General features: G+C 41.7%; 1 protein-coding gene across 1 annotated transcript; it reads right to left on the minus strand.

Moving 5' to 3' along the window:
- Positions 1 to 3,068: 3,068 nt before the first annotated feature.
- Positions 3,069 to 11,061, minus strand: SUMO2 (small ubiquitin like modifier 2). The gene is made up of 4 exons (XM_062592011.1): positions 10,835 to 11,061; positions 9,052 to 9,183; positions 5,817 to 5,888; positions 3,069 to 4,243 (listed from the first exon to the last, which is right to left on the minus strand). Exons 1-4 carry the CDS (start codon positions 10,853 to 10,855, stop codon positions 4,181 to 4,183), a joined length of 288 nt encoding a protein of 95 aa, XP_062447995.1. The 5' UTR covers positions 10,856 to 11,061; the 3' UTR covers positions 3,069 to 4,180.
- Positions 11,062 to 17,426: the final 6,365 nt, after the last annotated feature.

Consider the following 17,426-nt stretch of genomic DNA (forward strand, 5'->3'; position numbering starts at 1 on the left):
ATTTCTTTGAGCCAGTCACATTATACCTTTTCATTAATGTTGTAGTAATGGTCACAATAGAACCAGTATACAACAGGCACAATGACAGTACTTACATTACATAGTCTGACTCTGAAGTAATGAAGTGAAGGTGTTAGAAAGGAATATTCTTGTAAGAGAACAGTCTGGTTTGACCATAACCTTGCAGAGATGTTGCATCTGTTTTGATATTGTACTTATCTTGTGGCAGCAATTAATTTGTACTACTTCAGCATTTTCTCTTTTGTCAAGAACATCTCTGTATGCCAGTGCAAGAGTCTCTCTCATGTTACCACTTGGAGTATTTCCTTACACTTTTACTAGATTAGCATATTCCAATTCAGAACATTGTCAAGCATAGTATAGTACTTTGTACTTCTACAACCACCTCTAAATCAGCACCTCAAACCATTTAATGTTGATCCTCACAACAGTCCTTTTAAATAGGTATTATCCCCATCTGTGCTTCAGGTATTAAGTGTGTGTGTGGGGGGGGGTGTTCCACTGGCATCAGCTGTGCTTTCAATTTATCATTGTCCTCCCTGTACATGAATGAAAATGTTTTAAGTACCTATTTAAGTCTGAAAATATTGGTTGCATCTTTTTAAATAATGGGAAAAAACAGTCCATTTCACAACTGAAACAGCAAGTGTTTGAGGAATTAAAGCATACACACACTAAAGCAAAGTCCGGTCGACCACAAAAATTTGCTAGAGTGTTGTATCCTATTAACATGACCTATTTCAATTTCTTCATTTAAAAATTATGAAAGGAATAAAAGCTCTGGGCATAAATTACATGACAATCACTTTAAAACACATTACTTGAAATTTGTGGGTAATAAACCCATTTGCCCAGGCTTTGGAAGATTCGAGCTGTTTAATAAGCATGAAGGATTTGTCTGTCAACTAGCAGAAGAGCTCAATGGCCAGTTCTCTATCATCTCACATGGGGTCTTCTAGTACTCAGTTAGGCGACTAGTCTAAATACAAGAACTGTTTGGCCTATTCTAATTTCTAACAACTAAATGAGCTCCAAAAATATACTTGATAAAAGCTAATAGTTTATAACCTTATACTTCATACCTGTTCTGAATCATCATCATTAGCAAAAGTTTTCATAGTGAAGTAACATGAAAATTACTTAGGTTCCAGCAAACAGGAATCAACAGGTAAATTCTCTAAGTAACAGTCCTGACAAGCTACAAAGAAAATTGTGTCATAAGGAGAATATTTGCAAAGCCACGGAAGAAAAGTATTCTAAAAACTGTTTTGGAAAGAAAAAGTTAGTATTTCTACATGGCTGCATGAACAGATACGTTATTCATCAGAATGTGTCAGTCCAGTCCATCTAAACAGTTTGCTAGACTAAACTAAATGTTTCAGGCTCTAGAATTAAGTCAATTAAGTTCTTTGAAACAGTGATTTTATCTAATCAAGAAAACATCTACTGGAAAAGGCCACTTTCATCAAGGTTTTGGTTGCAGTAGCCATCTTACACAAACATCATTCAGCACTGTTAGAGGAACTATTTCAAGCATATCAAGAGCAAGCTCAGATGAATAGCAAAAAAGATGTTAAAAGAGGAGAAATTTAGTTTAACTGTTCAATATCCCTTCATTTTTTGGTTTAACAGCCTGCTGCTAAACGTTAAAGAATATTTCAGCTTACGATGAATTAAGGAACATTTTCAAAGCTGCTGCTTTGAAATATTGATTTGAAATTTGAATTTATTGGTTCAGAAGCCTTATGATCCCCCCTCTTTTTTTTTGGCACGGGAATTTTGGTAAGCTAGTCAAAATTCATGCTAGAGGGTTTAATTTTGTTTGCAGAACATCATATTACAAGAATTCTGCATATAAGTTCATGACAGATGAAGCATCACTGTAATACTTCACAAAATTAAGATATTGTTTTTGAAAACACGCTGCTCAATACCTGGCATTTTACTTATATTGCTTCAGGAAAGAAAAAATAGGAGGCAAGATACAACAGGGAGTTTTGAGCTCCACAGTCTGAAGTTAGGCCGAATAAAGCTGTATTTAAGAGGACCTCACCCTTTCTTCAGAAACTAACACAAGTCTAAACATTTTTTTTTTTTTGGCTGAATAAAGACAATTTTTTCCTGGCAGAAGTCTTGGCATGATATAAAATTGAAAGAATTCTATAAATTGTTATCAGCAATCTAGCCAGGACAAAAGCCAGAGACTCTAAAGACAGAAAGGAATGTACTCCATATCTAACCACGAAATTAGAAGTGAACTAAGGTGCTGAAATATATAACTTTTTTAAAGGACAACTTTTCCAGGCCTTTGTGGTTCTAGACACAAAAATATTTGTTCACTAGAAGCAATTCCAACCTTGCAATACAGCACGGAGGTCTAGAAGACATATACTACAATAATAGTCTGCTTAGCAGCTGAAATCCCTAAAATAAATAAAAAAACCAGCATACAACAAATTACATCCTTCAGCTGCACAGTCAATCAAAAGTAAGAGCAAAAACACATCTATCATCTTCATTAGATGCAATTAATATGACATCAAGTGTGTTATCAAACTTGTGACAGAAGTCAAACAGATCAATGTCCATCATCTAAACGCACAGACACACCACTGTGCCACAAAGTGAAGGCATTTCCAGATGTAGCAGGCAGAGGCCTCACGTATAATAGCCACCTCTCAAATTAATTACTGCAAAAACTACCATCAAAATTGAGCTCTGCTAACTGGTTAATAACTATAAGAATGTTAACTTACTGCAACTACCACAAAACCTTAGAACATTCCTAGGAAATCAGAGAATGGTTTGGGGCTGTTGAGTAGACAGCTGTATAATATCTCATGAATATCATGGATTTTACTGCAACCCCTAAGCTTCCCCATGAGACAACTCAAAAACAACAGCCTTGTGGAAGAGTCATGAAAAACACCATTGTTATTAGCTCCCTTCAGTACTTCAAGGGAGGCAGCCTCTTCCCCTTTCAGGCAGGAACACCACAGTGGTAAAGCAGAGCTCGGTATGTTCATCATCATAGCTGAGTACACCCAAAAAGAGAACTCCATTTTTTATTTTTGCTTTACACTTTCAAGCATCTCTCATTTGATAGCATGGAAAATTGAATGCTTAGCGAAATGATTTGTTCTTTATAACTTAATGTTTACATCAAAAAGCATTCAAATACAGTTTTAAATAAGCTATTATAACAACAACATCGATGTTTCTATTAAAAATTGACAAAAAGAGCTCAACCCAAAGCCATAAGTAGATAGTCCAGTATTTTGCAGTTTGCCTAGTCAAACATTTTTGGCTTAACAGAACATATACACAAATCAAAAGAAGAGAAAACGGACTTCTAGTTCAACTGTTGACTGAGAGGTCTCAAGGAAGCCTTTCAATTTCTGACAATCTCCCCACTGTAAAAGGAGATTATGCTTATTTACTTACCACATAGAGAACTCTGAGAATTAAAGAGCATAAGGTGCTGCAGAGAAAGAACTACAAGTGCTGAATACTATTATTCTACAGAAAAATAAAGAAAACTGATTATTTTAAACAAGAAGTTTATTTAAACAACAAGACGCTTTACTTGAAGGGAAAACTATCTAGGATCTTTTTTTTTCCTTTTTTTTTTTTTTTTTTTTTTAAGAGTAATTTACCTCTACTTAGACAGAGATTGCTCTACATGTAACAGCTACGTACAAAAAAGTTATAAAATTGTCCTTGGTTTTACAATGATAAAAGAAAAACATTGAAATTATCCAATCAAACAAGGTATGCAAGGTTTTTGTTTTTAAACAGTGAGAGCAAAATAACTTACTGGAATATAAAGATAAAAGTAGAAGGAGCATGCCACTAACGGAGAAAGGGGCATTTTCACAGAACCATTTTGTTTTCCCACCCCATCTCCATTAAATGTTGATCAAAACATACCATTGGCCATTTAGTTTAAAAAAAATATGCATTATGTCTGTGCACATACACCAGTTACTTTATGTACAATAGAAGGAATAGGAAAAAAAATCAGAGAGAAGAGAGAAAACTATACTGCAGTAGTCAGGATGTGGCTGAACCAAGTCTCATTTTTCTAATTGTGAATGTGTTGCCTGTGGGAGCACAGTTCTGGAGAGGAAAGTAGCAGGTTCTTTTTTTTATTTTATTTTTAGTAAACTCCTCCTGTTTGCTGCTGGAACACATCAATTGTATCTTCATCCTCCATTTCCAACTACAGCAGAAAAGAGAAAAAAGGCTTTCAACTCCTCTCAGATATCTACTATAGGCTGGGTAGTTCTTTTATTTCCTATCTTCACTTCTACCTTTTACAAAATTTAATTATCTAGGAGTACCACCTCCCTCCATCATCACTTTGTGCAATTAAGCTGCTTCACAATAACTCAAAAGTAAAGAAATGATGTGGAAAACACCCCAGAGGGTAACTGTAGTGCGTAACTAGAGCGGTCCTATAATGAATTCTAGTATACAACTTAACTGAGCATTATGATACTCCTGTGGAAAAGGTCAGACATCACAGTGCTGTAATTCTCTTGCCTACTTTATTACTGCATCTTTTTCTCCCATTTATTTCCACAGTTTACCTTAGAACATTATCATAATTCCACTTTGTTGTTCAAATGTGCAAACGGCTTCAGCTACAGAAAGCAGACTATAATTAAGGTCCCTAGCCCAATCAGGCAGCAAAACAGAGTATCAGCAAGCACAAAAATTAAAGACCATTTCAGGCACATTATATGGTCAACGATGTAACAAACTGCTGAGATGAAAACAATACTTTATTACTACAAGTCTCTTTTTCACAGTAAGTTTTCCAATCGATACTCCTGAGATGTTAATGTTACCTGCTGTCAAAATTTGTACCAAGATTGAAAGACTTGCTGTAACTAATGTATGAGAGTTGTATTTCTAAACAGTCTCAATTTCTGCTCCAGGATACCAAACATGGCATTTACTGCAGCTATAAATAACTGATTCTTAGCTTCAACCTAACACAAATGGGGCGAAAAACAGCCTGTAGTCTCAGTTTTTACTACTTTAAATTAAAAATTGTAAGGATTATTGGTTGTAAGAGGCACATTCTTAGGAGCATCTGCTTAGAAAATACAGATCTTTGATAAAACTCAAAAACAATTAAAGAGTTCCTTTTAAGAAGTGAGTCTAAAAGCATACAAAAGTGTGTCACTTGGAATGGTTGTTTAAACAGAATAGGATAGTATAGAAAAAAGCTCAGAGTCGGAACATACCATTCAGTTGTTACAATGACCTTTGTTTTAACCAGAATATAGACAGACAACCCAAACTTCCCAATATGCAACAATTTTATGCCTGAAACACAGCTTCCAATTAGAAATAATGGAAAAATGACTTTCTTATTACAATGTGCAAGCTTACAAACAGAACTGATGATGATATCCTGGCAAGTTTTTATGAAACATAAAGCTATTACTTCAGAAAAACTCAGTTCTTACCTTACCAATTCTTATCTCAAGAGTCGTGAATCAATAAAGCAACACTCATAACATGGCTTACCACCTGCTGACACCATACTTATTTTCTTAACTTGTTATTATAGTGATACAGGCTTATTACTTAAAATAGAAATCTCAGAATCTATTTCTAATAGTTCTAAACCAGTTACTAGCCCCCCTAAAACTATATATTTTAAAAAATCAAGTTCTATTATTAATGTATGCAATTACACAAGTATTTCATAATAAACAGAAGCATCAACTCCTGCAGTAAACTTTAAGTATAAGTTTTAAGATTTGCTTCTGTTTGTTTACCTGTGCAGGTGTATCTGTTTCATTAATTGGCTGCCCATCGAACCGGAACCTGATTTGCCTCATTGACAACCCCTAGACAAAGAGAAGCAACATAAAGGGAAGTAAGTCTTGTGTAAAAATACTTACTATTATTTTCTCTTCAGCTTGTCACTGGAATTGTACCACGAACATATTTTTAAAAGCCACCATACATAATTCACGATGTAGTTTTCATATTCCCCTCATAAACTAACTATGAGGCACTTCACTACAAATCTTTGCAGTATGTTTTATATTAAGTGATTGGACACAGTGCAACTTTAAGAGAAGCAGTGAAGAGTGCCCCCACTGACTGTAAATTAAAATGATTTCTAGTACACAAGTCCCACCCCAAAGGCCAAAACCAACAAGATTCTTATAGTATTTTTGAATATTAAATAGATCTTTAAAAGTGTATGTAACACTTTGGATAAGACATGCCAATAAGTAATAGTATCCAGTACATTTTTTTTTTTGATTTTCCCCAAAAGCAAATATATTATCAAGCATTTTTTACCCTAAAAACACAACCACCATCTATTAGTCTGAAGTAACAAGCAGTAGCTAATGATGTCTTTCTGAACTTAAATATATACAAACAAGAAACCAACGCAACAAATACAGCTGAAGTGAACTTTCCAAGAAGTTAAAAGGATCTTCTAATTCCGAAAATAAACCACCAAATGAAGAGCATCACAGCGAATCAAAAGTTTTTGCCACATTCACTAGTCATTTTGCTGACCTTTTCCATCCCCCAAAATACAACTTCTCATTCTCACTTGAGCTGACAGTTTCAAAGAGATAGCTGAGGAACAATAAAGCCATGTATTAAGATAAGCTTAAAAACTCACATTAGTTTTCAAAGAGAGTTCATAGTACGCTGAACTCTACACAGCAAGAAGAATGAAGTTTGAAGATACAACCAAGAACAGAGTCAAGCTCCTTCCATGTCTACTTTCTTCCAGTTGTGTCTACTCTTTCTACAAAGTATCTAAACGTACAGTAAGACTACTTGGTTTTGAAATTAATCCAATGTATGGATGGTGCTGCTTTGGCACACCTGAATAGCAAAAGAAGTCCCCATTTACCTAGACAAGAGCAAATGTTACAAACAAAAGAAAACTTAGCATAGTAATTATTTTTCTTGAAAAGTGGATTTAATCAGGAGAAATGTTTTAATAAAGTATATTCTGATGAGTAAACTTTTCCCTAGGACTTCAAAGTTCACAGCAAAACATCTTCAGTGTGACTCAGATTCTGCTATGTTCACTTAGAACATCGTCTTCTTTAAGAAAACCATGTGTCTAAGTGTCAGCAACACATTTTTGCACAGCAACCCTTGCTTTAAGCTGTCTTCTCAGACATTGTGTTTCTTAAAATATGTATTTCTTTTTCTGAAAGTGTTATTTTTTTTGCAAGTTCCTAACGACTTTATGAGCTGAATAAATGCTAGCTAGGAACATAAGAAAAAGCTGTATCTTGGTAAGATTAGCCTCCACAATAATATTGAGTACGTACAATTGATCATCTTTTCCCACTTACAATAATCACATATAGTCTTGATAATCCAAACATACCATCCAAGGTTTAACAGCTTCCATTTTAGTTCTACTAGATGTAATATATGATTTTCACTCTTTAAAACTGTTAAGTTCTCTACTGTATGCAGCTTACACCTCTCTAAAACTAAATCTAAAGTCCACATCTTACAGATTTTAAAGATAAGAATATGCCTTGTTTGGAATACAAACAAAAACCTAACATTTAGAGACAGTCAGTAAAAATGATTTCAAACAAAGTTTGAGCATTAAACACCTTTGAAACAAAAGTTTAAAAGAGTCCACCTCCACAGAAATATCCTTTGAAAATGTAATTATTTAAAATTCATATCAGAAGGGATTTTTTTTTAAGGTAACTTTTTTTTGTAACAGAACAGAAATTTGGATAAAAAGTCTTAAAATTTCGCTTTGATTTGCATTCAGGTGACTTAAGTATGAATAACACCTCTCATATAACCTTTTCCAGAACTCAACAAACAATTAACCAAGCCTCCAACTCCCCCCCAAAAAGAGATATACCTGCACTTTATGTTTGGAAAAGGCAATATACAGTGATTTAGATAATGTAACATGACTCAACGGCAAAAGTAGAAAAAAAAAAGCCCATAGCCTCAAGCATTCACTGCTGTATCTCCAGAACACCTATACAAAGCAAATTCAGTAAGAGTCAGTTCACCCTGTTTTAATTTGTATTGCTATACTATTGTGAGCAAAGAGTAAACTGAAGAAGTTTTACCATTACGCATATGAATTAGATTTCATCTTTGTTGTGAAATATTTATAAAGACATTTTATATTGATTTTATTCTTTAGTATCACTGAATATCTGTTAAACCAATAAACAAACCAAAATTCCCCAATCTCAAATACTTTTGGCCTGCAGAGGCAGCAACTTTTTGAAAGCAGACATTCAAAAATTCCTGGACAGCAGCATAGACAAAGTTTTCCTCATCAACTGCTTCAGGAGAAAGTGTTAAATAACATTATTCTTCCACAGGTATTTTCAGAACTTCTTGCAATAGCTACCTGTAAGCTAGTAGGTTGGCTGCAGTTGGCCCGTGCTAGCAAAATACCTATTTTGTCCCTCAGAGGATCAATTTGACAACTAGGCCACAAGAGAAAAAAAAATAATAATAATCATTACACGTACATGTTCCTTCCCAAGCCTGACATTAGATACCCTTAAGTCCTGAAACACTCACTGATACTCTCTCACCTTAATACGATAACGTTAAGCTAATAAATCAGAAATCCACAATCAGACCAAGAATTTACTCTGCATTATAAAAATACCTCTATCCATCATTCAACTGTCCATCCTAACTTCATGCTGCAGGTTCCTATCCCAGCATTTCCATATTGATATTTTTGAGTAGTAGAGTACCAGTAGCCTCCCAATAGCCTTGAGCTATAAAGCAGATTTCACAAAGATAACAACTGATCACTTATTTTACCTGTTTCCTGCTACAACTCTTATTGGTCTATTCTGTAACAGACCTGAATAACAGAACAGTGTCTACAGCATACTCGGTTTCTATTAAAACTTTAGTATTTTCCACATTTATATAGCTTTAAGACTTTACTGTCTTCATCCACCTCTGTGGACATCATCTCTCCCCGAGACACTGGTTCTCCTAAAGTTCATACAAGAATCATACCTGTCGTTCACAATAGGCTTTCATTAGTTTACTAAGTGGTGTATGCCTCTTAATCTTAAACTGCACCACAGACCCATCTTGCCCTGCCACCTTCAGATTAATGTGGTCATTGTTTTCAGTCTTCACTCCTTCCTGTTGGGGGGGGGGGGAGAAAAAAAAAGCACATTTTTAAAAGGTATGAAACAAGAAGTTAACATTTTACCAAAGTGCAACAATTCATTAAAAAGGATGAACTGAAGTTGTTATTGCTGTTTACCAACTTCAAACTTTAAATTAGGAAATAAAGGTCAGTGCTTTAATTTGAAACAAGAAAACCAATAAAACCCCTAACAATATTAGTTGCCACTGTTGAGACTGATTAACATGCAAAGTAACAACGAACAATTATTACCCAGTTCTACAAATTAAAAAGGTATTTCTGTCAAAGGCACAAAAATATGCAATGTTATAGTTTCCTATCAAAGTGATAAAATTATTTACTTTAGCTCAAACGCTGGCAAGTCTCTTTCTCACTTTATCTCAAACTTTTTCATGCTAATTACAGAGCTTCTCAGGAAAGTTTAAGATACTTTAAAGGACTATTTTTGGAAAGTTGACAAAATATGATGAGAAATAAGCTTTCTCTTCCAGAAAAACATTTTTAAAAAAATCCTAAATAAGCAGACCAATACTCTTGCTTCCATAAGAAGCCACACACAGAAATTACAGGGAACCAACTTCCTTGCTCATGTTCTGATCCACAGAGCTAAGGCAAAGGCAAAGGGAGGATTCAACACCACCCCGTTCCTCGGAAGCGCCCGCTCCGAAAGGTGCCAAAATCATTTTCAGCTGTATTTGCTTTAAAAAAAAAAGCGGCCGAAACCAGGGAGCGGGGTCCCCGCCATGTGACAGATCCCCGCACGCCGCAGCGCCGGGCCGCGGACCAGGCACACCGGGGCCGTCCGTGGCGGGGCGGCCCCAGCCTGTTATTTTACGGAGCCTTCAAAGTCCGTTTAAAATAAAATTAAAAAATAAATAAATAATGCGCGGCAGTAGGGTGTTTGACGGTTGTGGGGTTTAGCTGGGTGGGGGGGTATTGTTGTTGGGTTTTTTTTTTTTTTTTTCAAAACTCCTGCTGTTGAAAAATTCAGCCCCGCGCTTCTCCCCGCTGCCTCCGGGAGCCGCCGGGAGGGGACCCGGGCGAGAGGGAGCACAAAAGGGGCCGGGAGAGATGCCCGCCCGCCCGCCCCGCCCGCGGCGGAAGGGCCCCGGCGCGCTGCTGCCAGCACCATATGGGAAGGGGCTGGCAAGTGCCCCGTAGAAAGGGTGGCTGCGAGCGGGGATGCTGCGCCCTCGCCACCGCCGGCCGCGCACGGGAGGCCGGATGCGGCCCCACGAGAAGAAGGAGGAGGAAGAGGAGGAGGAGGAGGAGGAAGGCAACGGCAGCAACCGCCTCCAGACCTGCCTCTCCCCCTAAGGAGGGCGGGAAGGGAGCCCGGATTCGCCCCCTCTTTCCCCCTTCCCCGCCGCCCTCCCCGGGGATCCTCCGCCCGCCCCGGGAGGCCGCGGCCCCGGCCCCCTCCCCCGGCGGGGCGGGAAGCCGGCCGCGGTGCGCAGGAAAATGGCGCGCAAAGCCGGCGCGGGCGAGCCGAGGCCGTTGGCTGGCCGGGCCCGCGGCCGGGGCCTGGCCTCCCGCCGCCGCCGCCGCCGCCGCCGCCGCCGCCTGAGGGGAGAAGTGAGGCGGCGCGGGTGAGGGAGGGCGGGAAGGAGGGAGGCGGCGGGGGCGGAAGGGCGCCTGCCTCACCTTGGGCTTCTCGTCGGCCATGGCGAGTGAGCGACGTCCGGGCCACTCCGAGCGCCTCACAAAGGGGGGGAAGAAACGACCGAGCGCGGCGGAGAGGAGAGGAGAGAGAGAGAGAGGGGAAGGCAAAGGGGGGAAAGGGAGCGCGCACGCACTGCCGCGGGGCCGCGCCTTGCCCCCTTGCGTGCGCGCGCCCGCCCCGTCCGCCGGGCTCTCCCCCGCCCCCCTCGGCGCGGCCCCGCCGCCCATTGGGCCCGGCGGCCGGGAGGGGGGGGGCGGGGAAGGCGGGGGGAGGGAGCGCGCGCGCCCCGGCCGTTACATAACGCGGCGGCGGGAGGCGGAGCGTGCGCGCGCCCCGGCGGCTCCCCGCGCTGCGTGCGCGCGCCCCGCCCGCCGGGCGCAGCGGGCCCTGCCGTGCGGCGTGTATTGTCCTCCTCAAAATGGCCGCCGGGCCGCGGCGCCTCCTCCCACGGCGCTGGGGCCTGGCCGCCGCCCTGCTACGCGCGCCCCCCTCCCTGAAAACGGCCGCTCTCCCCCACTTCCCCCGCTGCCGCGGGCCCACCCGTGCCCAACACGAAGCCCACACCCGAGCCGGGCGCAGCCCGCCCGGCCTGGCGGGGCTCTGTCCTGCCGGCTTCGAGGCCCTGGGCCCCACTCAGTCCTGCAGCCCCCTGGGCGCCCGCGCCTCACCGCTCCGCCATCCGGCTGCAGCGCTCCCCGCCGCTTCCCACCGCCACCCGTGGCCCCCGCCGCCTTGTCCTCCCCACGGGCCCCGGCTTACAAACGGGATTTATACAGGTCCTGAGATTACAGTTGCCAACCTGCAGTCATCAGCGGCGCTTCCCGGCCCCGCGGTTCTCCTCCCCAGGAGCACGAGGCCACGACATACACATAGCTTCTACAAAAGGAATCGAGACCCACCGCGCCTCTGCTCCCCCGAAGAGACTGCAAATGTGTCGTGAATATAATGGCTGCAGTCAAAGTTTATTTTTTATATTCTTCAGTGGGCTGAAGACATGATGCAGCATTTCAAAATTTATCTGATAACAAAATACATAAGCTAGAAAATACACTAATTCAAGTGATTCCTTTGAGTTCCACCTGCTGGAAGGGGCAGAGAAGAAAAGTCTTTGTAATTCCAGGGACTTCAAAACATTTCAGATCCAGTCACTTAACAGTTTCTTAAAAACTGTTGCTGAGCCTTTCTTGTACAAGCATTACCTCTGCCCCATCACTTGTAATTGTTTTTCTACAGCACACACCTGCTGAAGAAACACCACAAAATTGACCCTTGTTAATATTTCAGGCATGGATTTACCAGGTGGACTATCAGGGCACATTAACACTACTCAGTGTAGCATATATCCTCCACACCATAATGCAGAGGTGGCCATATGGTCACGCAGGCCCTCTTGTCATTTTGTATGACAAAATTCAGGCCTGCATATAATAGATCTCCTGCAGCTTTTAGGAGTTACCAGACTGGATTTGTCCAGAATAAATTACTGTAGTAGTGAAATATCAAGTCAAAAGAAACTAAGCTTACTAGTGAAGCACAGACTTCAGACTGTCTCACTTGGATCTGTACTCTGAAAGATCAAATCTAATCTACAGTTTCACAGAACCTTTTAGTTTTAATATTTTACTCCTCAAGAGTCCTTATGATTCCATGTCAAATATGGCTCAATCTCATCAAACACAAGATAGCCCAAACTACTTCAGAAAAAATGTAGTGCATTACCCAGGCTGTGTCCTAACACAGGACAAGAGATTTGGCTGGAAAAATCACACATACTGCGAGAAATTAGTCCAAACCAGGCAGGAAAGGAAACTGAGACACTGTTTCATATTGTAACTGTGGCTTAAACCAACACTCCTTTGAGCTGCTTTTTCCACTCCTACCTTTGTAATTTTCCTTGATTTATCATCACAGTGTTCCAGTCGGTGTATCCTGCCTGGTTTCTCAGCATTTAATTACGCATGCTATCCTTTTTGTATTTATTAAAACTACCAGTAGGTAAGAAGCACCTATAGCTAGAGAACACCACAGGATTCAATGGAAATCCTCCTTGCACAGTCTAGCAGTGCACCACTGTCCTACAACCTGCCTTCACCTTTTATTTTAGCTTTCATGAGCGATGTGCAATACCATTTCTACCTCCTAAAATCTTTTATCACCAATGGGAAGCAGGACTATACAAGAGAAGAAAGAAAAAACCATCTTTAAATCACTCTACTCTGCTACTTTATACACAGTTTGTTTAAGCAAGCTCAAAATTTACTGGGTACACTATAGAACAAAAGAAAAGTGCCATTTCCTAAAAGATCTTAAATTCTATTTATAGAAATGATGCAAGAACCAGAGGAGCAACTGCTGTGAGGAAGGGCATCACAAGACCGATGTTGCTTGATGGTCTCATTTTTCTGCATTCTCCCCTCTTCTTCCACATCCCTTTTCAAAGACCTGTGTGCTGCAGGTCCAGGAGGATTTCTTTGGGAGTGGCTTGGAGGAGATAGGCTGAAACTGGCCAAGGCCTGCCTGAGAGCAGCATGAAAGAACTGCATGCAAGAATGATATTCAGTTGAATATATATTAAGGCCACCATCACAAACAGAACAAATCTGATTCAAATGAGATAGGAGAATAAGCTAGATTTTATGAAAACATATGGGATTTCAGTACCATTGCAGAAATTATACACGCTGAAAAAAAGCTAAAACCTATTTCAGCTATACCATCATAGTCTGCCTTGCCACCAATTACACAGATTCCCAATCACAGTGCATTTCTTTACAAATCTCATATTTAGATGGATTTTCTTTCTATGTAGCAACAGGGAAAACTCACATTATACAGGAGACCCAATTGAGCTAACAATAAACAGAGTGATAAAAAATGCAAACCTAACATGCTAGACAGCAGCACTCGGAGCAAGCGGCAGGGGAGAAGCCATACTGTGAACTACAAAGGACCGAGTCCTGGAAGGTCCAGGCCACAGCAAAGGGGGGCAAAGGGAAAGCTCTTTGTCTCCCAGAGCTCCTCCTCTTTAAGGCATAGAGTTGAAGAGAAATGAATGGGGAAGCATCACAGGGAGAATTCCAGAGAAATTCCATCTCCAGGAAAAAAAAAATCCACGTGCCATTTCATAAATGTTTCCATGTCGGATTTTTGTACAGCAGATTTATAAGGAAGACATGCAATGTACCTAGATCTTGCATAACGCTTAGGCTTAATTTTCCACCTTCTTTTGAAGAAACCTGAGTGCTCAACAGATATATCCCCTTTGACACTGAGATTTTAAGACATTAAGATTTTTCAGATATTAAGCTGCAAGCAGAGGGTAGGTGTTACTTCATATCCACAAGCTAAGACTACAAAAGCAACTCCAGTTCATTCAAATTTGTGTATTACTTAGCAATTAATTTAATGGAAGAATAGAAAGAAAATAGTTATTTGAAGGCTTAAGTAACAAAATAGGACTAAATCTGCCTTTTCAACCTGAACTCTTAAGTCTGAGTGGCTTATTCAGGCTTTCCTCTTCATTAACACTAATTTAGCCTCTGGAACAGAACATATATTTTGCCTGGAGCACTGCCTTTTCCGTGCCTTCAGTGTTCATGATGTTGATCTTTCTCTCCCTTTCCCAAGTCACAAAATAGCTTTTAAACCTATTCCCTGACTTAACTCTCTTCTTCATCAGGTCTTGGGGTTTTTTGCTTTCTTCCCTCACCCTCTCCCCCTAGTAAATGCAAGACCACTCTTCCCCCCCGCCTCCTGATAGCCTATACTCTAAAGTCCTTCTGAGCAATATCAAGTTCCATGCTGACATAGTGGTTCCCAATTCTGCATAACTGCACAAACTGGACAGGCAGAGGTCATTTTGACAAGGAGCAGATGAAAGGCTCCCTTCTAGATACATGCAGACCTCTAGCCAACATTAAAAGAAGGGCTAGGAGTTTTCAAGATTTCAAACTAAAACTCATCATTCCCAAGCTGACTTCCCCAGGAATGAACCATCTCCCTTATCAGTTCAAGGTCATCAGAGGCTGCTAACATGAAGACATTCTAATTTTTAGCTAGTGAGTGCAGCAGACTGTATGCACCATCTGAGGAAGCAAGAGAGGACCAAAGAGCTACAGTTCTGCACCAGCTTTTAGTGTCTTTGTACAGGATGTGATTCTGGAGCAGAACAGAACACTATCCCACTTCTAGATCTTCCATACTGATGAAGAGAAAAATAAGACTGCTGAGACCAATGGGCATTCTCTGCAGTTGTTGGGAAGGTAAACTATAGTTGGTAAAGGATGACCACTCATTTCTCTGTCTCACTCTTTCTAAGCCTAAGGCTGTGGTTCCCCACAGAATGGTCCACAGAGAAATATGTTTAGAAAAAGATAAAAGGGAAACAAGAAAAATGCACGCAGCAGAGTCACTGAATGAGCACAGGGGTGCCCCATGCATCAGGAAGCTGCAGATTCTACTATTGTAGTTGATATATGGTTGATATTCAAACTAATGTGGGGACAACTCCTTAGCTTCACTACAGGAAAGAAAGCAACTCCCATTCTTCTGGCACTCAACAGACAAGCCTCAGATTTCCAAAAGAGTTAGCCAGTAAAAAAAAGTGTAGCCAACTGAGTATTCATTTGAATTCTTTAGTGGCTTTTAATTATGATGCCCATAGAAGCAGTGGGCTCTTTACTTTTATCCTGTACACTGGCTGATAACATAAGCAATTATAAATCTTCTAACAGTCACCAGAAACAGATGCAGTTATAGAAGCAGCACCCTCTCTTTGAAGAATAGTGACACAGGTGCATTTACAGCTGAATTCTCAAACATCCAGTTTTGATTTGTATCAGCGGCCATTTTAGTAACACATTGAAGAATATTTTGGATCTAGGTTATTCCAACACTAATATCCTCAAGAGTCTTCAGCACATAGCAGCACCATTTTGTAAGATAGTAGGTAAAAATAACTGTCTGTACAAGCAGAGATTCAAACACACACACATTCCCAAATTCTCCAAAAATACAGACCTCTTATCCAGAATCAAGGAGGAGCTTTCTTAAAATTGATGTGTCTTAGATTCTCGAGCAGATTTCTGAAGATTTCAGTCCTTCTGTCCCATTCCTCCTTCCTGACTGACCTGAAGACACCACTGTTCCCAGCAGGATCAGTGTAATAACACACTCTTACCAAAGATAACTGCTAGCTTTATTTTTATTGGAAATGATGGACGCAGTAGCCAATAAATTTTTAAAAAAAACGGCAATCTAGCAGCAGGGCGTTGCAACATTTGTCTTACAAGGACAGTGAATGATTTAAGCTATCTTGAAAAATTAATTCTCAGTGAGCTTCTTTGGGAAGCATTAAGCTCCAGTATTAAAGGGGCTAGCTTCTTCCAGCTATGCATTTAGCAAGGTAGCATAATTAGTCTTACAGATTTTTCTTAAAAAGAGTATCACTGAACAAGTTCGCTTCTTAGAGAAAAGGGTAGAAAGTGAGGGGTGTGCTGAGCGAGGAAGGAGAGCAGAATGGAAGGAAAGAAACAGTACATGGTTAGTGATTTTCACACCTAGTTATTAAGGTATACTTAAGTTCGACTCCATTGGTACTTGAGCCTGCAGAGCGAGCAGGGGGTTGATCATGCTAAACTCCAGCAGCCTCAGCAGGCAAACTGTGCCCAGTCTCTAGGGGGTATTAACTCACACCCTAGCCCCTGTCAGGCACAGAAGGAAAAAAATATATATATCTTGTGACCCTGAGTATGTGAATAAGGCACACAAGGAAGCAAGGTTTCTTTCTCCACCTGCCAGTGCTGCTCTCTGAGCTATGATAAACCTAATGCTTCACTATCAGCCCTTCTCTAACCTGTAGGAACCATCTGAAGTCAAAAGACACAGAAATCAATTGGCTTTATCGAAGGGATTGCCTGAGAGCTCCTGCAGCTCTGCTCCAGAGAACGTCACCTTCTGCGGTCTGGAGGCTTAGCTCTCTGCAAGTGTTTGAAGCGTGTAAAGAAATAACAGAAGCTGCTTGTTACAAGGCAACCGAGTCAATGAAGTGAATACAAAAACAATATTGAGTGACCAGCTGAACCATCCCGTGCGGAAAAACCTTGCGTTACATCCGCGTAGCACTTAAAATATCTGTCAGGAAACAAGAGCAGATCGGCGGGGGTAGCTCCCTCCCCTCACCCACCTTGAAATACAGCGGGCAGGTACGAGGTTCGGGGAACCTACGCACACCGGCAGCTCCGCGCAGCCCTCCGCGCCGCCTCAGCCCCCCTCCGCCCCCGCGCCGGCCCCTGCCGCCCGGGCCGCGCACCGCGGCCCCGCCTCGGCGCTCGGCAGCGGCCCGGGCGGCAGGAAGCGCCGGGGCGGCACCGCAGCTCCCGGGGAGCCGCTCGCCGCGGTGGCCCCGGCCAGGAGCGCTTCCCCCGGCGCGGCGCGGCGCAGCGGAGCGCAGCCCGCTCGCCTGCCCGCCGCCGCCGCCCCCTCCCCGCCGCGCTCGCGGGGCCTTGGGAGCCCGGTCGCGCTTCCGGGGCGAGCGGCCGGCGCCTGCCCCAAACCGGCGGAGCCCCGGCGGGC

Source organism: Rhea pennata, chromosome 19 (genome assembly GCF_028389875.1).
Source record: "Rhea pennata isolate bPtePen1 chromosome 19, bPtePen1.pri, whole genome shotgun sequence".
In the NCBI taxonomy this organism is placed as follows: Eukaryota; Metazoa; Chordata; class Aves; order Rheiformes; family Rheidae; genus Rhea; species Rhea pennata.